Consider the following 16,860-nt stretch of genomic DNA (forward strand, 5'->3'; position numbering starts at 1 on the left):
CACAGCTACTTTGTGGAATCAATTTCCGGCTGCAGCTTTCCCGAACTGATTCGAATTTGGGACCTTCAAGATTAAGCATACTCCCACCTTTCCGGCAGTAAACACATCTCTCTATGTCCATGAGTGACCTAAAGACTCCCTATCATGTGTACCTCTTGCCCGTCTGGCCCCTCTTATAAAAAAGGTCGATCTTGTACGGCGTGGCGTAATTTTCACACAACTGCTTTTATAAAATCAATTTCAAACACATTCAGGCTGTTAATTTGTAAACAAATATAAAAATAAATTGAAAACCGTAAAAAATCTTCATTAAAACGTACAGAGCGGTTTTATAGTTGATAATCTATCGTTTCAGTTCTGGCAAATATTAACTTTCTGTTGGATGTAGACTTGTTCAACGTCTGTTAAGTTGAAGTGATATAATATTTGTATGACGATTTTACGGAATATTATGATAATATGTTTGTATTTCGATTCTCCATTATAGGTAAGACTTACATTGTTTATTTTACTAGGTTTACATTAATGATGATGATAGGGAATGGAGCGACCGCCTTTTGAAGACCGCGAAATTATTTTGATTGTATCGAAATATTATAAAAAAGGAAGCCCGCTGAGTTTCTTGCGCCCGTTCTTCTCAGTTCTAAGACATACTTTTTCGAATTGGTGGAAGTTTTAGACTTTCAATTAATGATACCATATCCCATTTTTAATAAAAATAATTCAAGTTGAAAATAGCAAGCCACGTTAAATTACAGGCAATTTAATTAGGATTTTTGTATTTATTATTTAATTTTGTAACCTTAACCTTAAAGGCCGGCAATGCATCTCATGACAAACCTGTTTTTGCGTATGTCCATGGGCGGTTACCTCGCCTCCTTTATTTGTTTTGTTTGTTTCCCCACTCTTATATATAAAAAAAAATGAATAAATGAAATAGAATTGAACTTTTGCTAATTCATGAAAGTCTATGATATAAATAGGAAGCTACCTTTAACCATCCTAATTTGGATGATCTTTTTTTTTTTTCATTGTTGTAATTTTTATTTAATATGCTAATAAATGAAGTCTGAAAATTTCTGCCATCCGTCTGTAAATCAAATCAAAAGTAAGTCAAGGAAATGAGAATGAAATGTGAATGAAAATATGAATGTCAATAGTTTTCTTTTCTTTTTATATTTACCGCCACTTCGGAAAGGGTTGAGATTTAATGAGAAGAAGCGGCAAGAATATCACTGCCACTCTTTTAAATCAACATTTACGGCTTCATCTTTTCACGAATTACTTCATTTACAATGTAAAGTAATGCAACAAAAATACTTAAACGTCAAATAGTCAATGCCTTCCACGAGTAAGTCAAAAAAAGTAAAAGTAAATTAATACGTAAAAACAAGAGTTATTGAATACAGTATTAATCCACATACACCGTTAATAAATAAAGTTATTTTGCGAGAATATTATTTGTATGATCGGATGTCCTGTTTTGCCAAGAAAAATATCCTGCGTATAAATTTTACTATAGCTACCATAAAGTTTAAATTAGGTAAACATCTACAGGCATTTTAGGGTTTTTCGAGTTGTTAATGTTAAAATATATTTTTGAACACATTTGCTCGTAAAATGAGCCATATGAGCAACTTGCTCATATGTATCATAATTTACTAATTATATTTTTTTAATAATACAGTGATAACGCTGCTACATACTTCGCAGCAATACAGAAACAATCTTCACGGAGGTTATAATGAAATTTTTGAAAAGAGACCGCCTAAGGAACTTTTAAATCATCGCTTAGGCGAACTATTAACCAAAAAAATAAATGGAGAAGTTATAGAAGAATTTAATAAATTGTACGGAGTTAAATTAAATTCTGGGTGGTTGCAAAAACTTATCAGAAATTTGTGTGCGCTGATAAGAGATGGTATACCTATGCATTTTATAACTTCTTATCCAATTGTATGTCCGTATGAACCAAGCATACCGGATGAGCCTAAAAAGCCAACAACAGATAAAACTACGGCCATGCCAAAAAAAAGAAAAACAACAACAACCGAACCGCCAGATATATATAGTTCTGAAGAGTCAGAGGAGACGAGTGAAGAGCACGTTACGTACGAAGAAGATTATTAAAAGTGATTAATAACATTAATGTGAGGGAAATGATAAAATATTTTTGAATATTCAATGCCCATTGAATCAATAAATAATAACTATAAAGCTTTTATTACTAATTATTACTGCCTACCATTTAATTAGTAACAATGACCCGTTAAAGGTTGTTTTGTAATTTAAATTACTTTTTGTCTTAGTGTGATGATATATAGCTATAGTCTTTCTCGATAAATGGGCTATCTAGCACTCAAAGAATTTTTCAAATCAGACCAGTAGTTCCTGAGAGTAGCGCGTTCAAACAAACAACCTCTTCAGCTTTATATATTAGTATAAATTTTATGTTTATTTCTAAGCAATATGAAAAACTGCGGAGGAGATTTCCATTCAATATCTTTGGATAAGTTTTAAGCACGGTGGTACTGATCCTCTCACATAATTTATTTAATAACTTATGTAAAAATTTGGCAACAGTTTTGGAACAAAGGTTTTTACGCGGTTTTTTTTTATGGAAGAGGCGGACAAACGATCGTAACCTTTTTAACGTGGGTCACCTTTGTTAAGTGATCACTGCCCCTCTCATTCTCCTGTTACACCGGAGGAATCAGTGTTGCTGGCTTTTAAGAAACGTGTACGCGCTTATTGAAGGTACCCATTTCGTATCGCCATGGAAACACCACTAAAGGAAGCTCATTCCACAGCTTGGATGTACGTGGAAGGTATTTCCTTGAAAATCGCACTGTGAAGGAACGCTACACATCAAGTGTAATTCGCCGACAGTAATCAGGTCAAACAACTCTTCGGATCACTCGCCGAAATATTTGCGATGGAAGATACACAATGAAGCGACGTCTCTACGCAACGCCAAGTGATTTAGCTGTTCAAATAGCACTGCGTTACACTCGGTTGGAGGCCTTCGACATATGTTTTGTGTGCATTGATGTGCAGAAGAAACAATGTAGAAAATAGTACACAGTTTTGAGGAATTCCAGCGTTCACAGGCTTCGGGTTCGGCCAATAGCCGTCGTCAACGACCTGTATGCTGCGCCCAGTGAGGAAGCTGGTGGTCCACTTGCAAAATCTCTCGGGAAGCCCATATGATGGAAGATTTGAGTGAAGCGCCTTGTGCCATACACGATCGAAGGCTTTTGCTATATCCAGGATAACTGCCAGGCCTTCTACCTTGCTTTCGTCAGCCACCGCCAATCTATCAATCCAATTTTGGGTATACTAGAGTCCAGAAGATCGCCCGCCGACGGACCATGGCGAAGCTCGTACTGTGCGTCGTTGATCAATTATTGGTAACCCTATAGGTACAAAAAGCTGGCGGCTTATTATGCTCCTCATGATTTTGTAGAGCAGGGTAGTAATAGGTCTGTAGTTAGCCGTATCTGAAGTGTCTCCTGATTTGATCGGATGGACAAGTTTGGGACACGTTCTAAGCACGATGGCAGGCATCATCATGCTCGCTTAATGCCACTGCTTGTGGTGGCAACGTGGGGCGGGTCGTTCCCTTTTCTAAAATATGGTCTAAAATATGGAGGCAATGGCTGGTCCATGCGTCATGCTCGTGAACGGGTGCTGCTTGTGGTGGCGGGATGATCCTCTCACCGGGAAATCTGATGTCTGTTGTATTGTACTTTAAGTATGTTTTTACTTATTACATTAATTACATATAACTTACATTTCTCTTTCCTTACTCGTGTAAGACATTCAGTAATTGACGTTTATGTATTTCGTTGCACCACCTTGCATATATTGTGATTGAAATGATTGTAAAATTAAGTTTAAAATAAGAATCTGCTAATATCATTCAGTTTTGAAAAGAGCAACCTTAGAGTTTGTTGATGCAAGGGAGTCAAAATGGGGTACGGTGTAATGCTAGATGTCCAGGTTAAGTGCGGTTGCGGCTTATCTGGTTGGGCCTGTTCACAATCAATAAACATAAAGCGCCAAGTGGCTGAAGTACTCCCCTTATTCTGGTCAGCCCTTTTCTCAATCAAGCACTTCTTTGCGTTGTAAGCGGCCAGAGAGTCGTAAAGCGCTCGATGCAAAGACCAGGGTGATGCCATTGCTCGGATTGTACATCAGCCCCCCAGGTGGCGTTATATGCTATTAAATGCGAACAATAACGGCGCAAACATTCTCCCCGGCTTGAAAATCCAAGCGACTTTCACAGAAAAAACGCGGGTAAGGAAAAGGTGTAAGAAAGTAGGAGAGGATTATAATCAGAAAATTTGGCATGAACATACTAATATTTAAAAATACGGTGCGTAATATATAATATGAGAAGCGGTGATACGATAAATTAAATGCGACTACAAAAAAAAAATCTTTAGAATCTATGTTACTAATAAATGCAGTAGTTACTGAAACAAAAATTAATTGTGATGGAAACGGACACTACTTAACTACTGGACGCTTAAAAGTAACAACTAATGCAACGCGAACAACTCCGTCTTTTCCGGGGAATACTTGTTCAGTAATACCCGTAGGGAAGCACAATGGTGGTGTATTATCTTGGTGAATGAGAACAAGAGTACCTGGCTGAATTAGTCTATCTGGAGTGTTCCATTTTTGTCTATGTTGCAATGTGTGTAGGTAATCTACATGCCACCGTTTCCAATAACTATGTACTAAGTTATCTAAGAGTCTCTTTCTGTTCGAGAGGCTCATAGATTCGTCTATTCCATATATGGGCAGAGACTGTAAAGGTGTCGTGTTTAAAAAATGTGCGGGAGTAAGAATAGTATGTGGTTCAATCTACATTAAGCACGGTGGGCGCGAATTTAAGAGACATTCAATTTGCACTAGTAAAGTCAACAATTCTTCATAACATAACAACTATGCAGCGACATAAATGATTTTTTATGCTTTTTATGTTGCTCTCCCACAGTCCTCCAAATTGAGGTGCGCGTGCAGGAATATTCCGCCACGTTATTCTATGGTTGTTTAATTCTGTTTGCAATGCGGCAGACATATTTTTGAACATAAAAAATGTATAATTCATCCAATTTCCGTTTCGTACCAATAAAATTGGTTCGATTATCGGAATAAATACGAGATGCTGGATTCTAGCTAAAAACCGTATAAGGGCGTCTAAAAAAGTTTCGGGCGTCAAAATAAGTTAAGTCAGATGCAATTTCAATATCACTGCCTTCGTTGTTAAACACACGAATAAACATATGTATGCCTTTTGGCTTTTTACGCCACGTTTTCGGGTAAGAGTAATATTGACAGCATAGTCGGTGCCAGTGTGTGTAAAAGGCTTAGCTTGTTGTACACGAGCGGGAGGGAGGTTTGCCATTATAGGCGAAGAATGCGACGGTGCGACCTTAAAACAGAAATAACAATTTCTTATGCGTTGTCTGATAATATTTCTAGGCGAAATAATCCAATATCGCTGACTAAGTAATGACAGAAGAAAATGAGATCCAGTAGGTTGACAAGATGGACCGACAATCTGGTCAAGATCGCCGGAATAGATTGAATGAGGGTAGCGCAGGACCGATCGTCATGGCGATCTTTGGGGGAGGCCTATGTCCAGCAGCGGACGATTTCCGGCTGAAATGATTATGATGATGATGATGACAATAAGGGACGAGATGAGACAGACGCGGATAGCATCAAGATTCAGGATTCGAGTAATAATAAGTATCCTGTACTTGAAAAACCCAAAAGTTCTGCCAAAAGTCTCCCACTGGTAAATACCCTTAGTCGCCTCTTACGACGACACCCTTGGGCCTGGAACATTTCTTAATTTAAATGCTTCGGGGAACAGGGTGAACTTAAAACTTAGCAAAAACAAAGACTTAAAAGTCTGCTAGCTTTAAAGGACGGTTTGGTTTGAAAAATGGTACATGCATAATGATTCAATTAAGACGCGAAACAAACTGCCTAACAAACTAACAAACTAATGACTTTTACAAGGGAGAGTTCCATATCATGGTTATGTAGCACTTTCCTTCCCATTAGATCTATTAATATAGTGTGATATTAGATGTATTTATTTATTTATGAGCGGTCACCACCACTACAACCATATTGTGTCCTAAGGGACTCACTGGCGTTGCGTAAAGTTGTGGGCTTTCTCTGAATCTTCAACCAAATTTATCACGGGAATTGCCCATAGGATTTGTTCGGGTTGGCAGCAGCAGCTGAATTTCACCGCCGGTTATTACGTCAAAATGCTTAATTTCACCTGCATCTAGTTGCCGTCTGCCAAATCTTTTGCCTGGCACAGCCACTTTGTGGAATCAATTTCCGGCTGCAGCTTTCCCGAACTGATTCGAATTAGGGACCTTCAAGATTAAGCATACTCCCACCTTTCCGGCAGTCAACACATCTCTCTATGTCCATGGGTGACCTCAAGACTCCCTATCATGTGTGCCTCTTGCCCGTCTGTCCCCTCTAATAAAAAAGGTCGATCTTGTACGGCGTGGCGTAATTTTCACACAACTGCTTTTATAAAATCAATTTCAAACACATTCAGGCTGTTAATTTGTAAACAAATATAAAAATTAATTTACAACCGTAAAAAATCTTCATTAAAACGTACAGAGCGGTTTTATAGTTGATAATCTATCGTTTCAGTTCTGGCAAATATTAACTTTCTGTTGGATGTAGACTTGTTCAACGTCTGTTAAGTTGAAGTAATATAATATTTGTATGACGATTTTACGGAATATTATGATAATATGTTTGTATTTCGATACTCTATTATAGGTAAGAGTTAATTTTTTTATTTTACTAGGCTTATATAAATGATATCAGAGATTGGGAATGTAGCGACCGCCCTGAGACTATTTAAATTATATTGATTGTATCGAAATATTATAAAAAAAGAAGCCCGCTGCGTTTCTTGCGCCCGTTCTTCTCAGGTCTGAGGCATACTTTTTCGAATTGGTGGAAGTTTTTAACTTTCAATAAATGATACCAAATCCCATTTTTAATAAAAATAATTTAAGTTGCAAACTTACAAGGCACGTTAAATTACAGGCAATTTAATTAGGACTTTTGTATTTATTATTTAATTTTGTAACCTTAACCTTAAAGGCCGGCAACGTATTTCTTTACAAACCTGTTGTTGCGGATGTCCATGGGCGGTTGCCTCACCTGTCCCCATCCCGTGGGCCTTTTGCCCGTTTCCCCACTCTTGAAATTTTTTGAATAAATGAAAAAGAATTGAACTTTTGCTAATTCATGATAGTCTATAATATGAATAGGAAGCTACCTTTAACCATCCTAATTTGGATATTTTTTTTTTTAATTTTTGTAATTTTTATTTAATATGCTAATAAATGAAGTCTGAAAATTTCCGCCTTCTTTTCTTTTATATTTACCGCCACTTCGGAAAGGGTTGAGCTTTAATGAGAAGAAGTGGCAAGAATATCACTGCAACTCTTTTAAATCAACATTTACGGCTTCATGTTTTCACGAATCACTTCAGTTACAATGTAAAGTAATGCAACAAAAAATACTAAAACGTCAAATAGTCAATGCCTTCCACGAGTAAGTAAAAAAAAGTAAAAGTAAATTAATACGTAAAAACAAGAGTAATTGAATACAGTATCAATCCACATACACCGTTAATAAATAAAGTTATTTTGCGAGAATATTATTTGTATGATCGGATGTCCTGTTTTGCCAAGAAAAATATCCTGCGTATAACTTTTACTATAGCTACCATAAAGTTTAAATTAGATAAACATCTAAAGGCATTTTAGGGATTTTCGAGTTGTTAATGTTGAAATATAATTTTCAACGCACTTGCTCGTAAAATGAGCCTTATTACACGTTCTTAGGACCACAAATAGAACAATAACACACACGTGCATAATAGTGTTACACACTAGTGCCTAATAGAATTATCCCCAAAAAGTTAAGTTAGTACCTTACTGCAAATTATATTAGAGTAAATATAGCGTTTTCAAGTTATCAGGGTACGCACCTTTTTTTATAAAAACAAAGATAAAACCTCTTTGTTGTTGTCGCTGAAAATCCATATACATTTTATAATAAATAAATGAGTCCCTAATAAGACGAAAAAATATTTATTATTAAAAATTAATCAAATTATTTATAATTTACAATAATTTATTATTAATTATACGCATTTTATCACTGAAATGTGATGTGTGATGAAAAAGTGCGTATGAAACTCGTGAGCAACTCGCTCATATGTATCATAATTTACTAATTATATATTTTTTTTATTAATACAGTGATAACGCTGCTACATACTTCGCAGCAATACAGAAACAATCTTCACGGAGGTTATAAAGAAATTTTTGAAAAGAGACCGCCTAAGGAACTTTTAAATCATCGTTTAGGCGAACTATTAACCAAAAAAATAAACGGAGAAGTTATAGAAGAATTTAATAAATTGTACGGAATTAAATTAAATTCTGGGTGGTTGCAAAAACTTATCAAGAATTTGTGTGCGCTGATAAGAGATGGTATACCTATGCAATTTATAACTCCTTATCCTATTGTATGTCCGGATGAACAAAGCAGACTGCAGAAGCCTAAAAAGCCTAAAAAACCTAAAAAGCCTAAAAAGCCAAAAAAGCCTAAAAAGCCTAAAAAGCCTAAAAAGCCTAAAAAGCCTAAAAAGCCTAAAAAGCCTAAAAAGCCTAAAAAGCCTAAAAAGCCCAAAAAAGGGAAAAATACGGCCATGCCAAAAAGAATAAAAACAACAACCGAACCGCCAGACATATATAGTTATGAAGAGTCAGAGGAGACGAGTGAAGAGCACGTTACGTACGAAGAAGATTACTAAAAGTGATGAATAACATTTATTTGAGGGAAATGATAAAATAGTTTAAAAATATTCAATGGCCATCAATAAATAATAAATATTAACTATAGAGCTTTTATTACTAATTATTACTGCCTACCATTCAATTTGTAACAAGCTGACCCGGCAAAGATTGTTTTGTAATATAAATTACTTTTTGTCTTAGAGTGATGATATATAGCTATCTAGCACTGAAAGAATATTTCAAATCAGACCAGTAGTTCCTGAGAGTAGCGCGTTCAAACAAATACCCTCTTCAGCTTTACATATTAGTATAACTTTAATTTTTATTTCTTACCAATATGAAAAACTGCGGAGGAGATTTCCATTAAATATCTGTGGGCCAGTTTTAAGCACGGTGGTACTCTATCCTTATAATATTTTTGATAACTTATGTAAAAATTTGGCAAAAGTTTTGTAACAAAGTTTTTAACGCGGTTTTTTTTATGGAAGAGGCGGACAAACGATCGTTCGCCTCTTCCATAATTCCTCCCTCATTCTCTTGTTACACCGGAGAAATCAGCATTGCTAGCCTTTTAGAAAGGTGTACGTGTTTTTTGAAGGTACCCATGTCGTATCGCCCATGGAAAAAACACTCAAGGAAGCTCATTCCACAGCTTGGTTGTACGTGGAAGGTATTTCCTTGAAAACCGCACTGTGAAACAACGCCATACATCGAAAGTGGAATTCGACGGAAGTAATCAGGTGAAACAACTCTTCGGAATACTCGCCGAAATATTTGCGATGGAAGATACAGAATGAAGCGACGTCTCTACGCAACGCCAAGTGATTTAGCTGTTCACATAGCACTACGTTACACTAGGTTGGAGGCCTTCGACATATGTTTTGTGTGCATTGATGTGCAGAAGAAACAGTGTAGGAAATAGTACACAGTTTTGAGGAATTCCAGCGTTCACAGGCTTCGGGTTCGGCCAATAGCCGTCGTTAACGACCTGTATGCTGCGCCCAGTGAGGAAGCTGGTGGTCCACTTGCAAAATCTCTCGGGAAGCCCAAATGATGGAAGATTTGAGTGAAGCGCCTTGTGCCACACACGATCGAAGGCTTTTGCTATATCCAGGATAACTGCCAGGCCTTCTACCTTGCTTTTGACAGCCACCGCCAATCTATGTTTTGGGTATACTAGAGTCCAGAAGATCGCCCGCCGACGGACCGTGGCGAAGCCCGTACTGTGCGTCGTTGATCAATTATTGGTGACCCTGTAGGTATACCAAGAGCTGGCGGCTATTTATGCTCTCCATGATTTGAAGAGCAGGGTAGTAATAGTAATGGGCCTGTAGTTGGCCGGATCCGAACTGTGTCCTGTTTTGATCGGATGGACAAGTGCTGACTTCCATGAGTCCGGGACTTCGCCTTTTAAGCATGAGTACCGGAATAAACGCGTTAGCACAGGCGTACACGTTCTAAGCACGATGCCATCCGGCCTGCTCGAATTCTTTACGTCGAACGAAAACAGAGCTCCCCGAACAGTTTTCTGTCTATACTGTAATGAAATGAAATGAAATTATTTATTTTCCTTTGGAATAGAGTATGTCCAGATCTTAAATATTACAATTTGTCCTCTATCCAGCTTAAATTAAAAGCATGAAAAAACTTATTTATTACACTACACTACGCAGGCGGAAAGCACTGACCGCGTGGGATAGTCGGCGGTTACATTATGTTAGCTATAACGAAATATAATACAAACTATAAATAAAATACAATGTGATGACGACCGCGACGCTTAGTCACAATGTAGACGAAAAATTGGTCAATCCTAATGGTGGATTTGACGAGAGACTGTTGAATTGAAACTGTGTGCCGTTTTTGAAAGTATGAATTTAAGAATAATTTATTTAAATTGATCTTTTTACATAAATTATATTAACTTTAAATATTTTACAAGCTTATATATAAGTATGACTAAATTATGATTGCCATTGAATCATCACACTAGTCGGAGACTGTATCGTGGGATCAAATAAAGATATGATACTGATGATTACTGTTAGTAAACCATTATCTTGGTTGTCATCATTGGCATTACTATTACAAATTTTGAAGATACTATATGTAACTGTAAAATAATAATTTAATTAAAAAAAAACTACAAATTTATCAATACAAAATTTAAAAGAAAGTAAAATAAAATTAAAGTAACAACATGTGTGTGTGTGTGTGTAAGTTTATATGTGTGTGTGTGTGTGTGTGTTTATGTGTATGTGTGTGTAAAATTAAATACAAGGGATCAAAATATTTTCAGTTTTTTCATAATCTAATTCTCCTAGGTATTTACTGATTATTATTTTCATATTTTTTGTACTTAAGTCTAATATACCAACATGTTTATGCATAAAATTATATAAATATTTAGATATATAAGGTGCCAGTCGTTCCGAAAACTTGGTATTAATTCTTGGGCGAGTTATGTTAAACGTGCGTTTCATTTTGTTAGTGGCAAAACCCGGAGTATTGAGAACATTTTTATGCTCCTTCATTACACTAGCCAATATGAATAATTGTCAAACTCTTAGCACGCCGCATTCCGTATACAAACTGTCCGTAGGGTGTCGTCGTGGCTTCCTGCACATGACTTTTAGAAAGGCTCGTTAAGCTCTCTCTAATATTATTAGATAAGATTTTGCAGCTCCTCCCCAGACTGTTATGCAATACATAATGATTGATTGACATAGTGCAATATAGATTGATTTAAGCAATTGGCAGTCAGCTGAGTTCCTGAGTAGCCTTATGATATTCATGAGTTTTCTAACTCTTCCAGATAAGGATAAGATGTGCGGCAAGAAGGTGAGTTTTTCATCCAATTGGACTCCCAGGTACCGTAATTCTGTCGTCCTCTGTATCATTGGGCAAAAGCATGGTGCTTCTGCTGCTTTATCACATCTATGTTTTTGAATGAATTCGCAGTCGGTTGGAGCACTAGCTTTTGTTATGTGAAACGACAGGTAATTCGTTTTCCCGGGGTTAAGAGTCAGGAGGTTATTATCTAACCAGTTAGCTACTACGGAGAGGCCTTTTTCCCACATGTGTTTTGCTTCTTCCCATGACTTACCTTTAAATAATATTACGGTGTCGTCAGCATAACAAACGATATCCGCGTTTTCAATGTTCAATTTAAGTAAGTAAGTTCATGTAAATTGAAAACAGGGTTGGGCCTAAGATAGAGCCTTGTGGAACACCCATTGTGACCTCATGGAATTCACTAATGTGTTTACCTACACAGACACTTCCTGCCAGTTAGATAACTAGCAAACCACTTCAAAGGAAGGCCTCTGATGCCCATACATTCCAGTCGCTTCAAAAGTATTGGAACTGAGACAGTATCAAATGCCTTAGACAGATCCAAGAATACCCCAATAGATCGATGTCCACCGTCCATGTACCGTGAGATAAATTCTGTTACCAGTAAACATGCATCCTCTGCGGATTTTCTTCGACGAAAACCAAATTGACGATCACAGAGTAGGCCCTTAGATTCAAGATAAGAAGTGAGTCGGGAATTGACTAACTTTTCCAAAACTTTTGATACTACACTGAGCAATGAGATTGGTCTATAGTTTCCAGGCACTTCGTTTGATCCAGATTTATATATTGGAATTACCATTGCTAGCTTCCATGATTCAGGAAAGACTCCAGTAGTGATACTCAAGTATATTATATGAGTCAGCGGTAAAGAAACGAGTTTTGCTTAAGTACTACTGCTCCTATTTGGTCTATTCCTGAAGCACTATCTACTTGTAGATCGTTTAACCAGTGTTTTATTTCAGTCTCGTCAGTGGTCGTGGTTTCATGAAAAATGATCTTATTGGAGTGTTTATATGTTTTATTTCAGATGCTAAATTTTCCTCAGTTTTTTGATATTGTCAAGAATTGTCTTAGTAAGTTGTCTACCCACAGATGCAAAATATTCGTTAAGCAACTTTAAACAATGTTCTATTTCATCAGACGTTTTAATTAATTCTTCAGCATTCTGCTGTGAGCGTTTATGATGAGTAATATCTCCAATCACCTTCCATAGCTTCTTTTTATCATGTTTACTTTCTGTCAAAAGTGAGCGTTGGTAATTGTACTTAAGTCGATGTAGTAGATTATTACAGAAGTTTTTATAATTTATATAAATTACCTTTTTAATTTCATCGTTTGTAGGACATATATCTATATTCATGTCACCAGTAATTATAAGTGAGCTTTTTGAGGATTCTTTCGAAAGGAGGCTTTCCAGGCCGTCTTAAAAATTCGTGGTGTCCTTTACTGATGGGGATCTGTAAATAGCTATGATTTTTGGACCTTTGTAAATATCAATTTGTAAACAAATTGCGTCATTCAGTTCAGGCTCACATACAGACACTGAAATTCCGTTTAGGACATAAACGACAACACCACTACACTGGTTTATAGCTCGATAAGTTCTAAACGAATCATATCCATCTAACTGCATGACTATTGAATAATCATCAAGCCAACATTCCGTCAAAATAATCACATCGTAAGTTATAACAAAACGTTGCAGATTTGCTCTGAATAAGTCTAAACAAAAACTTTGACCTATTGGTTAAAGTTTTTGTTTAGACTTCGAATATTAAATGTTAAAATTTTAAAATTATATTTTCCCAACTGAAGCAGAGTGTTACACGATTCTATGTCTTCAACCTTATGGCACGTTATATTCAAGATGTTATCAATTTCACTTATCATGTTACTAGCCATTTGAGTTGTGGTAAATATAATATATTCTTTGGTATTTTGGAGGTGTTGGTTGAAGACAAGAGACAATTATATTTATTAAATTGCTGAAGTGAGAGATACATAAGTTGTCGGACAACGAATAATTACGGGTTCTATTAATTACGTTTTGAATTTTATAAGAGCTGTGTTGGATAGTGAATGCTTGTGAATATGGGTTTGTGAATAAGTATAAGATAATGCGTGTATAAGATAATGTTTTTTGTGTGCGTAGGGTGTGCGTGTGTTGTGAACGTTGTTGTGATATTTTGAATATGATTGAGAACAGATTGTATCTATAACAATTATATAACCTCAAGGTGGTGAAACTAATAAAGGCATAAAAAACATTTATTTTCTCAAAATTGATTCCTTTAGAATTCTTTTTGATGTCATTTCTTATACTACTAGATACTACTACCGCTTCGGAAACAAATGGCGCTCTGAGAGAGAAGAAGCGGCGCAAGAAACTCTCCCAGCATTCTTTTTTCTGCCCTCTTTTCAATAAAAATATACAATATTGTACAGTCGCTATAAAATAATCACAATCTAGTCCCAGGCTGTCCGATCATTAAGATATTCAGCAGTGGTGTAATAGGATTTACGACAGAGCCATTTTTTTATAAAACATTTAAATTTATTTATAGATAATGCCTGAACAGTGGCTGGGACACTATTGTAGAAGTGTATACCTTTACCCTTAAAGCTATTATGTATCTTATGAAGCCTACTAGAATTAGTTACAAGCAATCCCTTATTTCTAGTGTTATAATAATGAAAATCACTATTAAGAGCAAAAAGGTGACGATTTTTGTGAACATATATTAAATTTTCATAAATGTACTGACAATAAACAGTCATAATATTTATTTCTTTAAATTTTTCTTTGAGAGACTGTCTATAACCAAGCTGATATATAGCACAAACAGCTCTCTTTTGCAGTGCAAACACTATATCAATGTCAGCAGCATGACCCCATAGTAATATACCGTACGTCATGATGCTGTGAAAATAACTAAAGTACACTAATCTAGCGGTCGCAACATTCGTGTACTCTCTAATCTTTCTAACTGCATATGCCGCAGAGCTGAGTCTATCTGCTAGATGGGTAATATGTGGACCCCACTGAAGCTTTTTATCTAACGTGATACCCAAGAAGACCGTAGTGTCCACAAGTTCCAATCTCTGGTCATTTATAAGTACGTTGGTTTGTACCTCCGCTGTGTTTGGTGTAATGAACCGTAAACACTTTGTTTTTTTACTGTTTAAGAGCAGATTATTCGTCTCAAACAAAAGCACTAACTTAAGAGTGCATTGCTTACCTCGTCATCAATATCCGCACGTCGCTTCACTTTAAAAATAAGTGAAGTATCATCAGCAAACAATACAATCTCATGGCTATCATCTACCACAAACGGTAGATCGTTAATATATATAAGAAACAAGAAAGGACCGAGAATAGAACCCTGTGGAACACCTATTCCCACAGGTTTACCCGAAGACCGTTTGCCATTTACATCGACTATCTGAACTCTTTCGCTTAAATATGATTTTAACAGATTTAGGGCTCTATTTTTCACTCCACAATGCTTTAGTTTTAGGAGTAAAGTTTCATGGTGGACGCAGTCAAATGCTTTTGACAAATCACAAAAAATGCTCAATGCATCCTGTCCCATCCATTACAAAAATGCATTTGTAGCTGTTGAAGCAAAAGTTTTTCCAAACTTTTACTAAAAACAGGCAGCACTGAAATAGGTCTGAAATTAGCAGGGTCAAAAGAACTGCCCGATTTAAACAAAGGTATAACTTTGCTGTATTTCATGAGGTCAGGGAACACACCCTCATCTATGCATTCATTAAATATTATTGCTAATTCAGGTGCTATAATGTCAAGTATGTATTTAACAATATTAGTCGAATGGCCCCATAGGTCTTTTGTATTTTTTAGGTTAATTAATTTGAAGATTTTTATTATATCGCTACCTGTAACATACTTAAATTTCAAGTCAGTAGAAGATACTGGTACGTGTAATTTAAGCATATCAAATGCTGCTTTTGGCGAAGAGTTAAGGTATTTGGTCGTGACAATCGGGATTTCGGAGAAGTATTTATCAAATTCATTTGCAATTTCTATTTCCGAATTTATAACGCGATTATTAATATTTAAACAGATAGAGGTGTTACGGTAATTCGATCTACCAGTTTCATTGTTAATTACACTCCAAGTCGCTTTTACTTTATTATTACTGTTTTTAATTTTATCTGCAATGAAACGTGTTTTCGCTTTATGACAAACTATTTTAAAGAGCTTGGAGTATTTTTTACATATATTTTAAATTCTTCACTATTATTGTAATGTTTCTCATAATAAAGGTCATATATACATAATAAAGCGTTTACGACTTTTGTGGATACCCATTGTTGCCCAATCATTAAAACTATGTTTGTTGTTTACTGTCACCGTTACTGGAGTAAAAATCCTGTCAAATTCCTCACAGAAGGAATTGAAGACTAAGTTGTAGTGAAAATTAGCAGTTTCGCCACAGTGTAAAAATGGTATTGTATTTACCAAATTATTTCTAAACCTCTCAAGACGGCTACCCGTAACTAGTATAAACGTCACCTTTTTTGGTCTGACATTGTCCAATCTTGTATTTACTTTTATAAGTTGCCCACTATGGTCGGACTGAAGATTATTAATTATGAGTTTACTAGTAATAGTAACATATGTAAAAATATTATCTAAACAGGTTGCTGTTGTAGAAGTGATTCTAGTAGGTTCCCAAAATACATTGAACAAATTAAAACTTTGAAATAAATTTTTAAGGCTAGTACAATTGGCCGAAGGTTCAAGCAAGTTTATATTCAAATCTCCACACACTATAATTGACTTGCTAGTTTTGCTAAATTTTGATAGTACCTCCTCCATTCTATGTTGGAATTGTTCATATGATGCAGTGGGGGGGCGGTATACACTTACAATAATAAATTGCTCTAGTTCTATACAAGCTATCTCAATTAGTTGTTCTATAGAGAGATTAACAATATCTCTTCTATTTTTACATTTTAATCTATTATTAATAATAATTAGGGAACCTCCGTGTATTGCCCTACTTCTACAAAACGAACTGACTACTTTATGTTCTCTAAAACTAAACTGGAGCTGATGACTCTTACGCCAATGTTCTGTAATACATAATATATCTATATT

General features: G+C 35.8%; 1 protein-coding gene across 3 annotated transcripts; it reads left to right on the top strand.

The window, feature by feature from the left end:
- The first annotated feature begins 236 nt into the window (after nt 1-236).
- Nucleotides 237-8,967, top strand: LOC126975103 (104 kDa microneme/rhoptry antigen-like). 3 transcript variants are annotated; one of them, XR_007731625.1, is made up of 2 exons: nt 237-487; nt 1,688-2,212. XR_007731625.1 is itself a non-coding variant. In XM_050822928.1 (2 exons), the coding sequence occupies exons 1-2, from the start codon at nt 460-462 to the stop codon at nt 8,888-8,890; spliced, it is 585 nt and encodes a 194-aa protein (XP_050678885.1). In that variant the 5' UTR covers nt 250-459; the 3' UTR covers nt 8,891-8,967. The 3 variants fall into 3 exon arrangements, 2 of the variants coding, with proteins under 2 accessions (XP_050678885.1, XP_050678884.1); XM_050822928.1 differs by lacking the exon at nt 1,688-2,212 and adding an exon at nt 8,334-8,967 and having other exon boundaries at nt 250-487; XM_050822927.1 differs by lacking the exons at nt 237-487; nt 1,688-2,212 and adding exons at nt 6,685-6,834; nt 8,334-8,967.
- The last annotated feature ends 7,893 nt before the right edge of the window (nt 8,968-16,860 follow it).

The sequence above is a fragment of the Leptidea sinapis genome, chromosome 34 (assembly GCF_905404315.1).
Source record: "Leptidea sinapis chromosome 34, ilLepSina1.1, whole genome shotgun sequence".
In the NCBI taxonomy this organism is placed as follows: Eukaryota; Metazoa; Arthropoda; class Insecta; order Lepidoptera; family Pieridae; genus Leptidea; species Leptidea sinapis.

Excerpts from the sequence above, each read along its gene's own strand:
- LOC126975103 (XM_050822928.1), top strand. The coding sequence starts at position 460 with ATGTTTGTATTTCGATTCTCCATTATAG. Across the intron at positions 488-8,333 it reads ATTTCGATTCTCCATTATAG|TGATAACGCTGCTACATACT; the intron begins GTAAGACTTACA and ends TTATTAATACAG.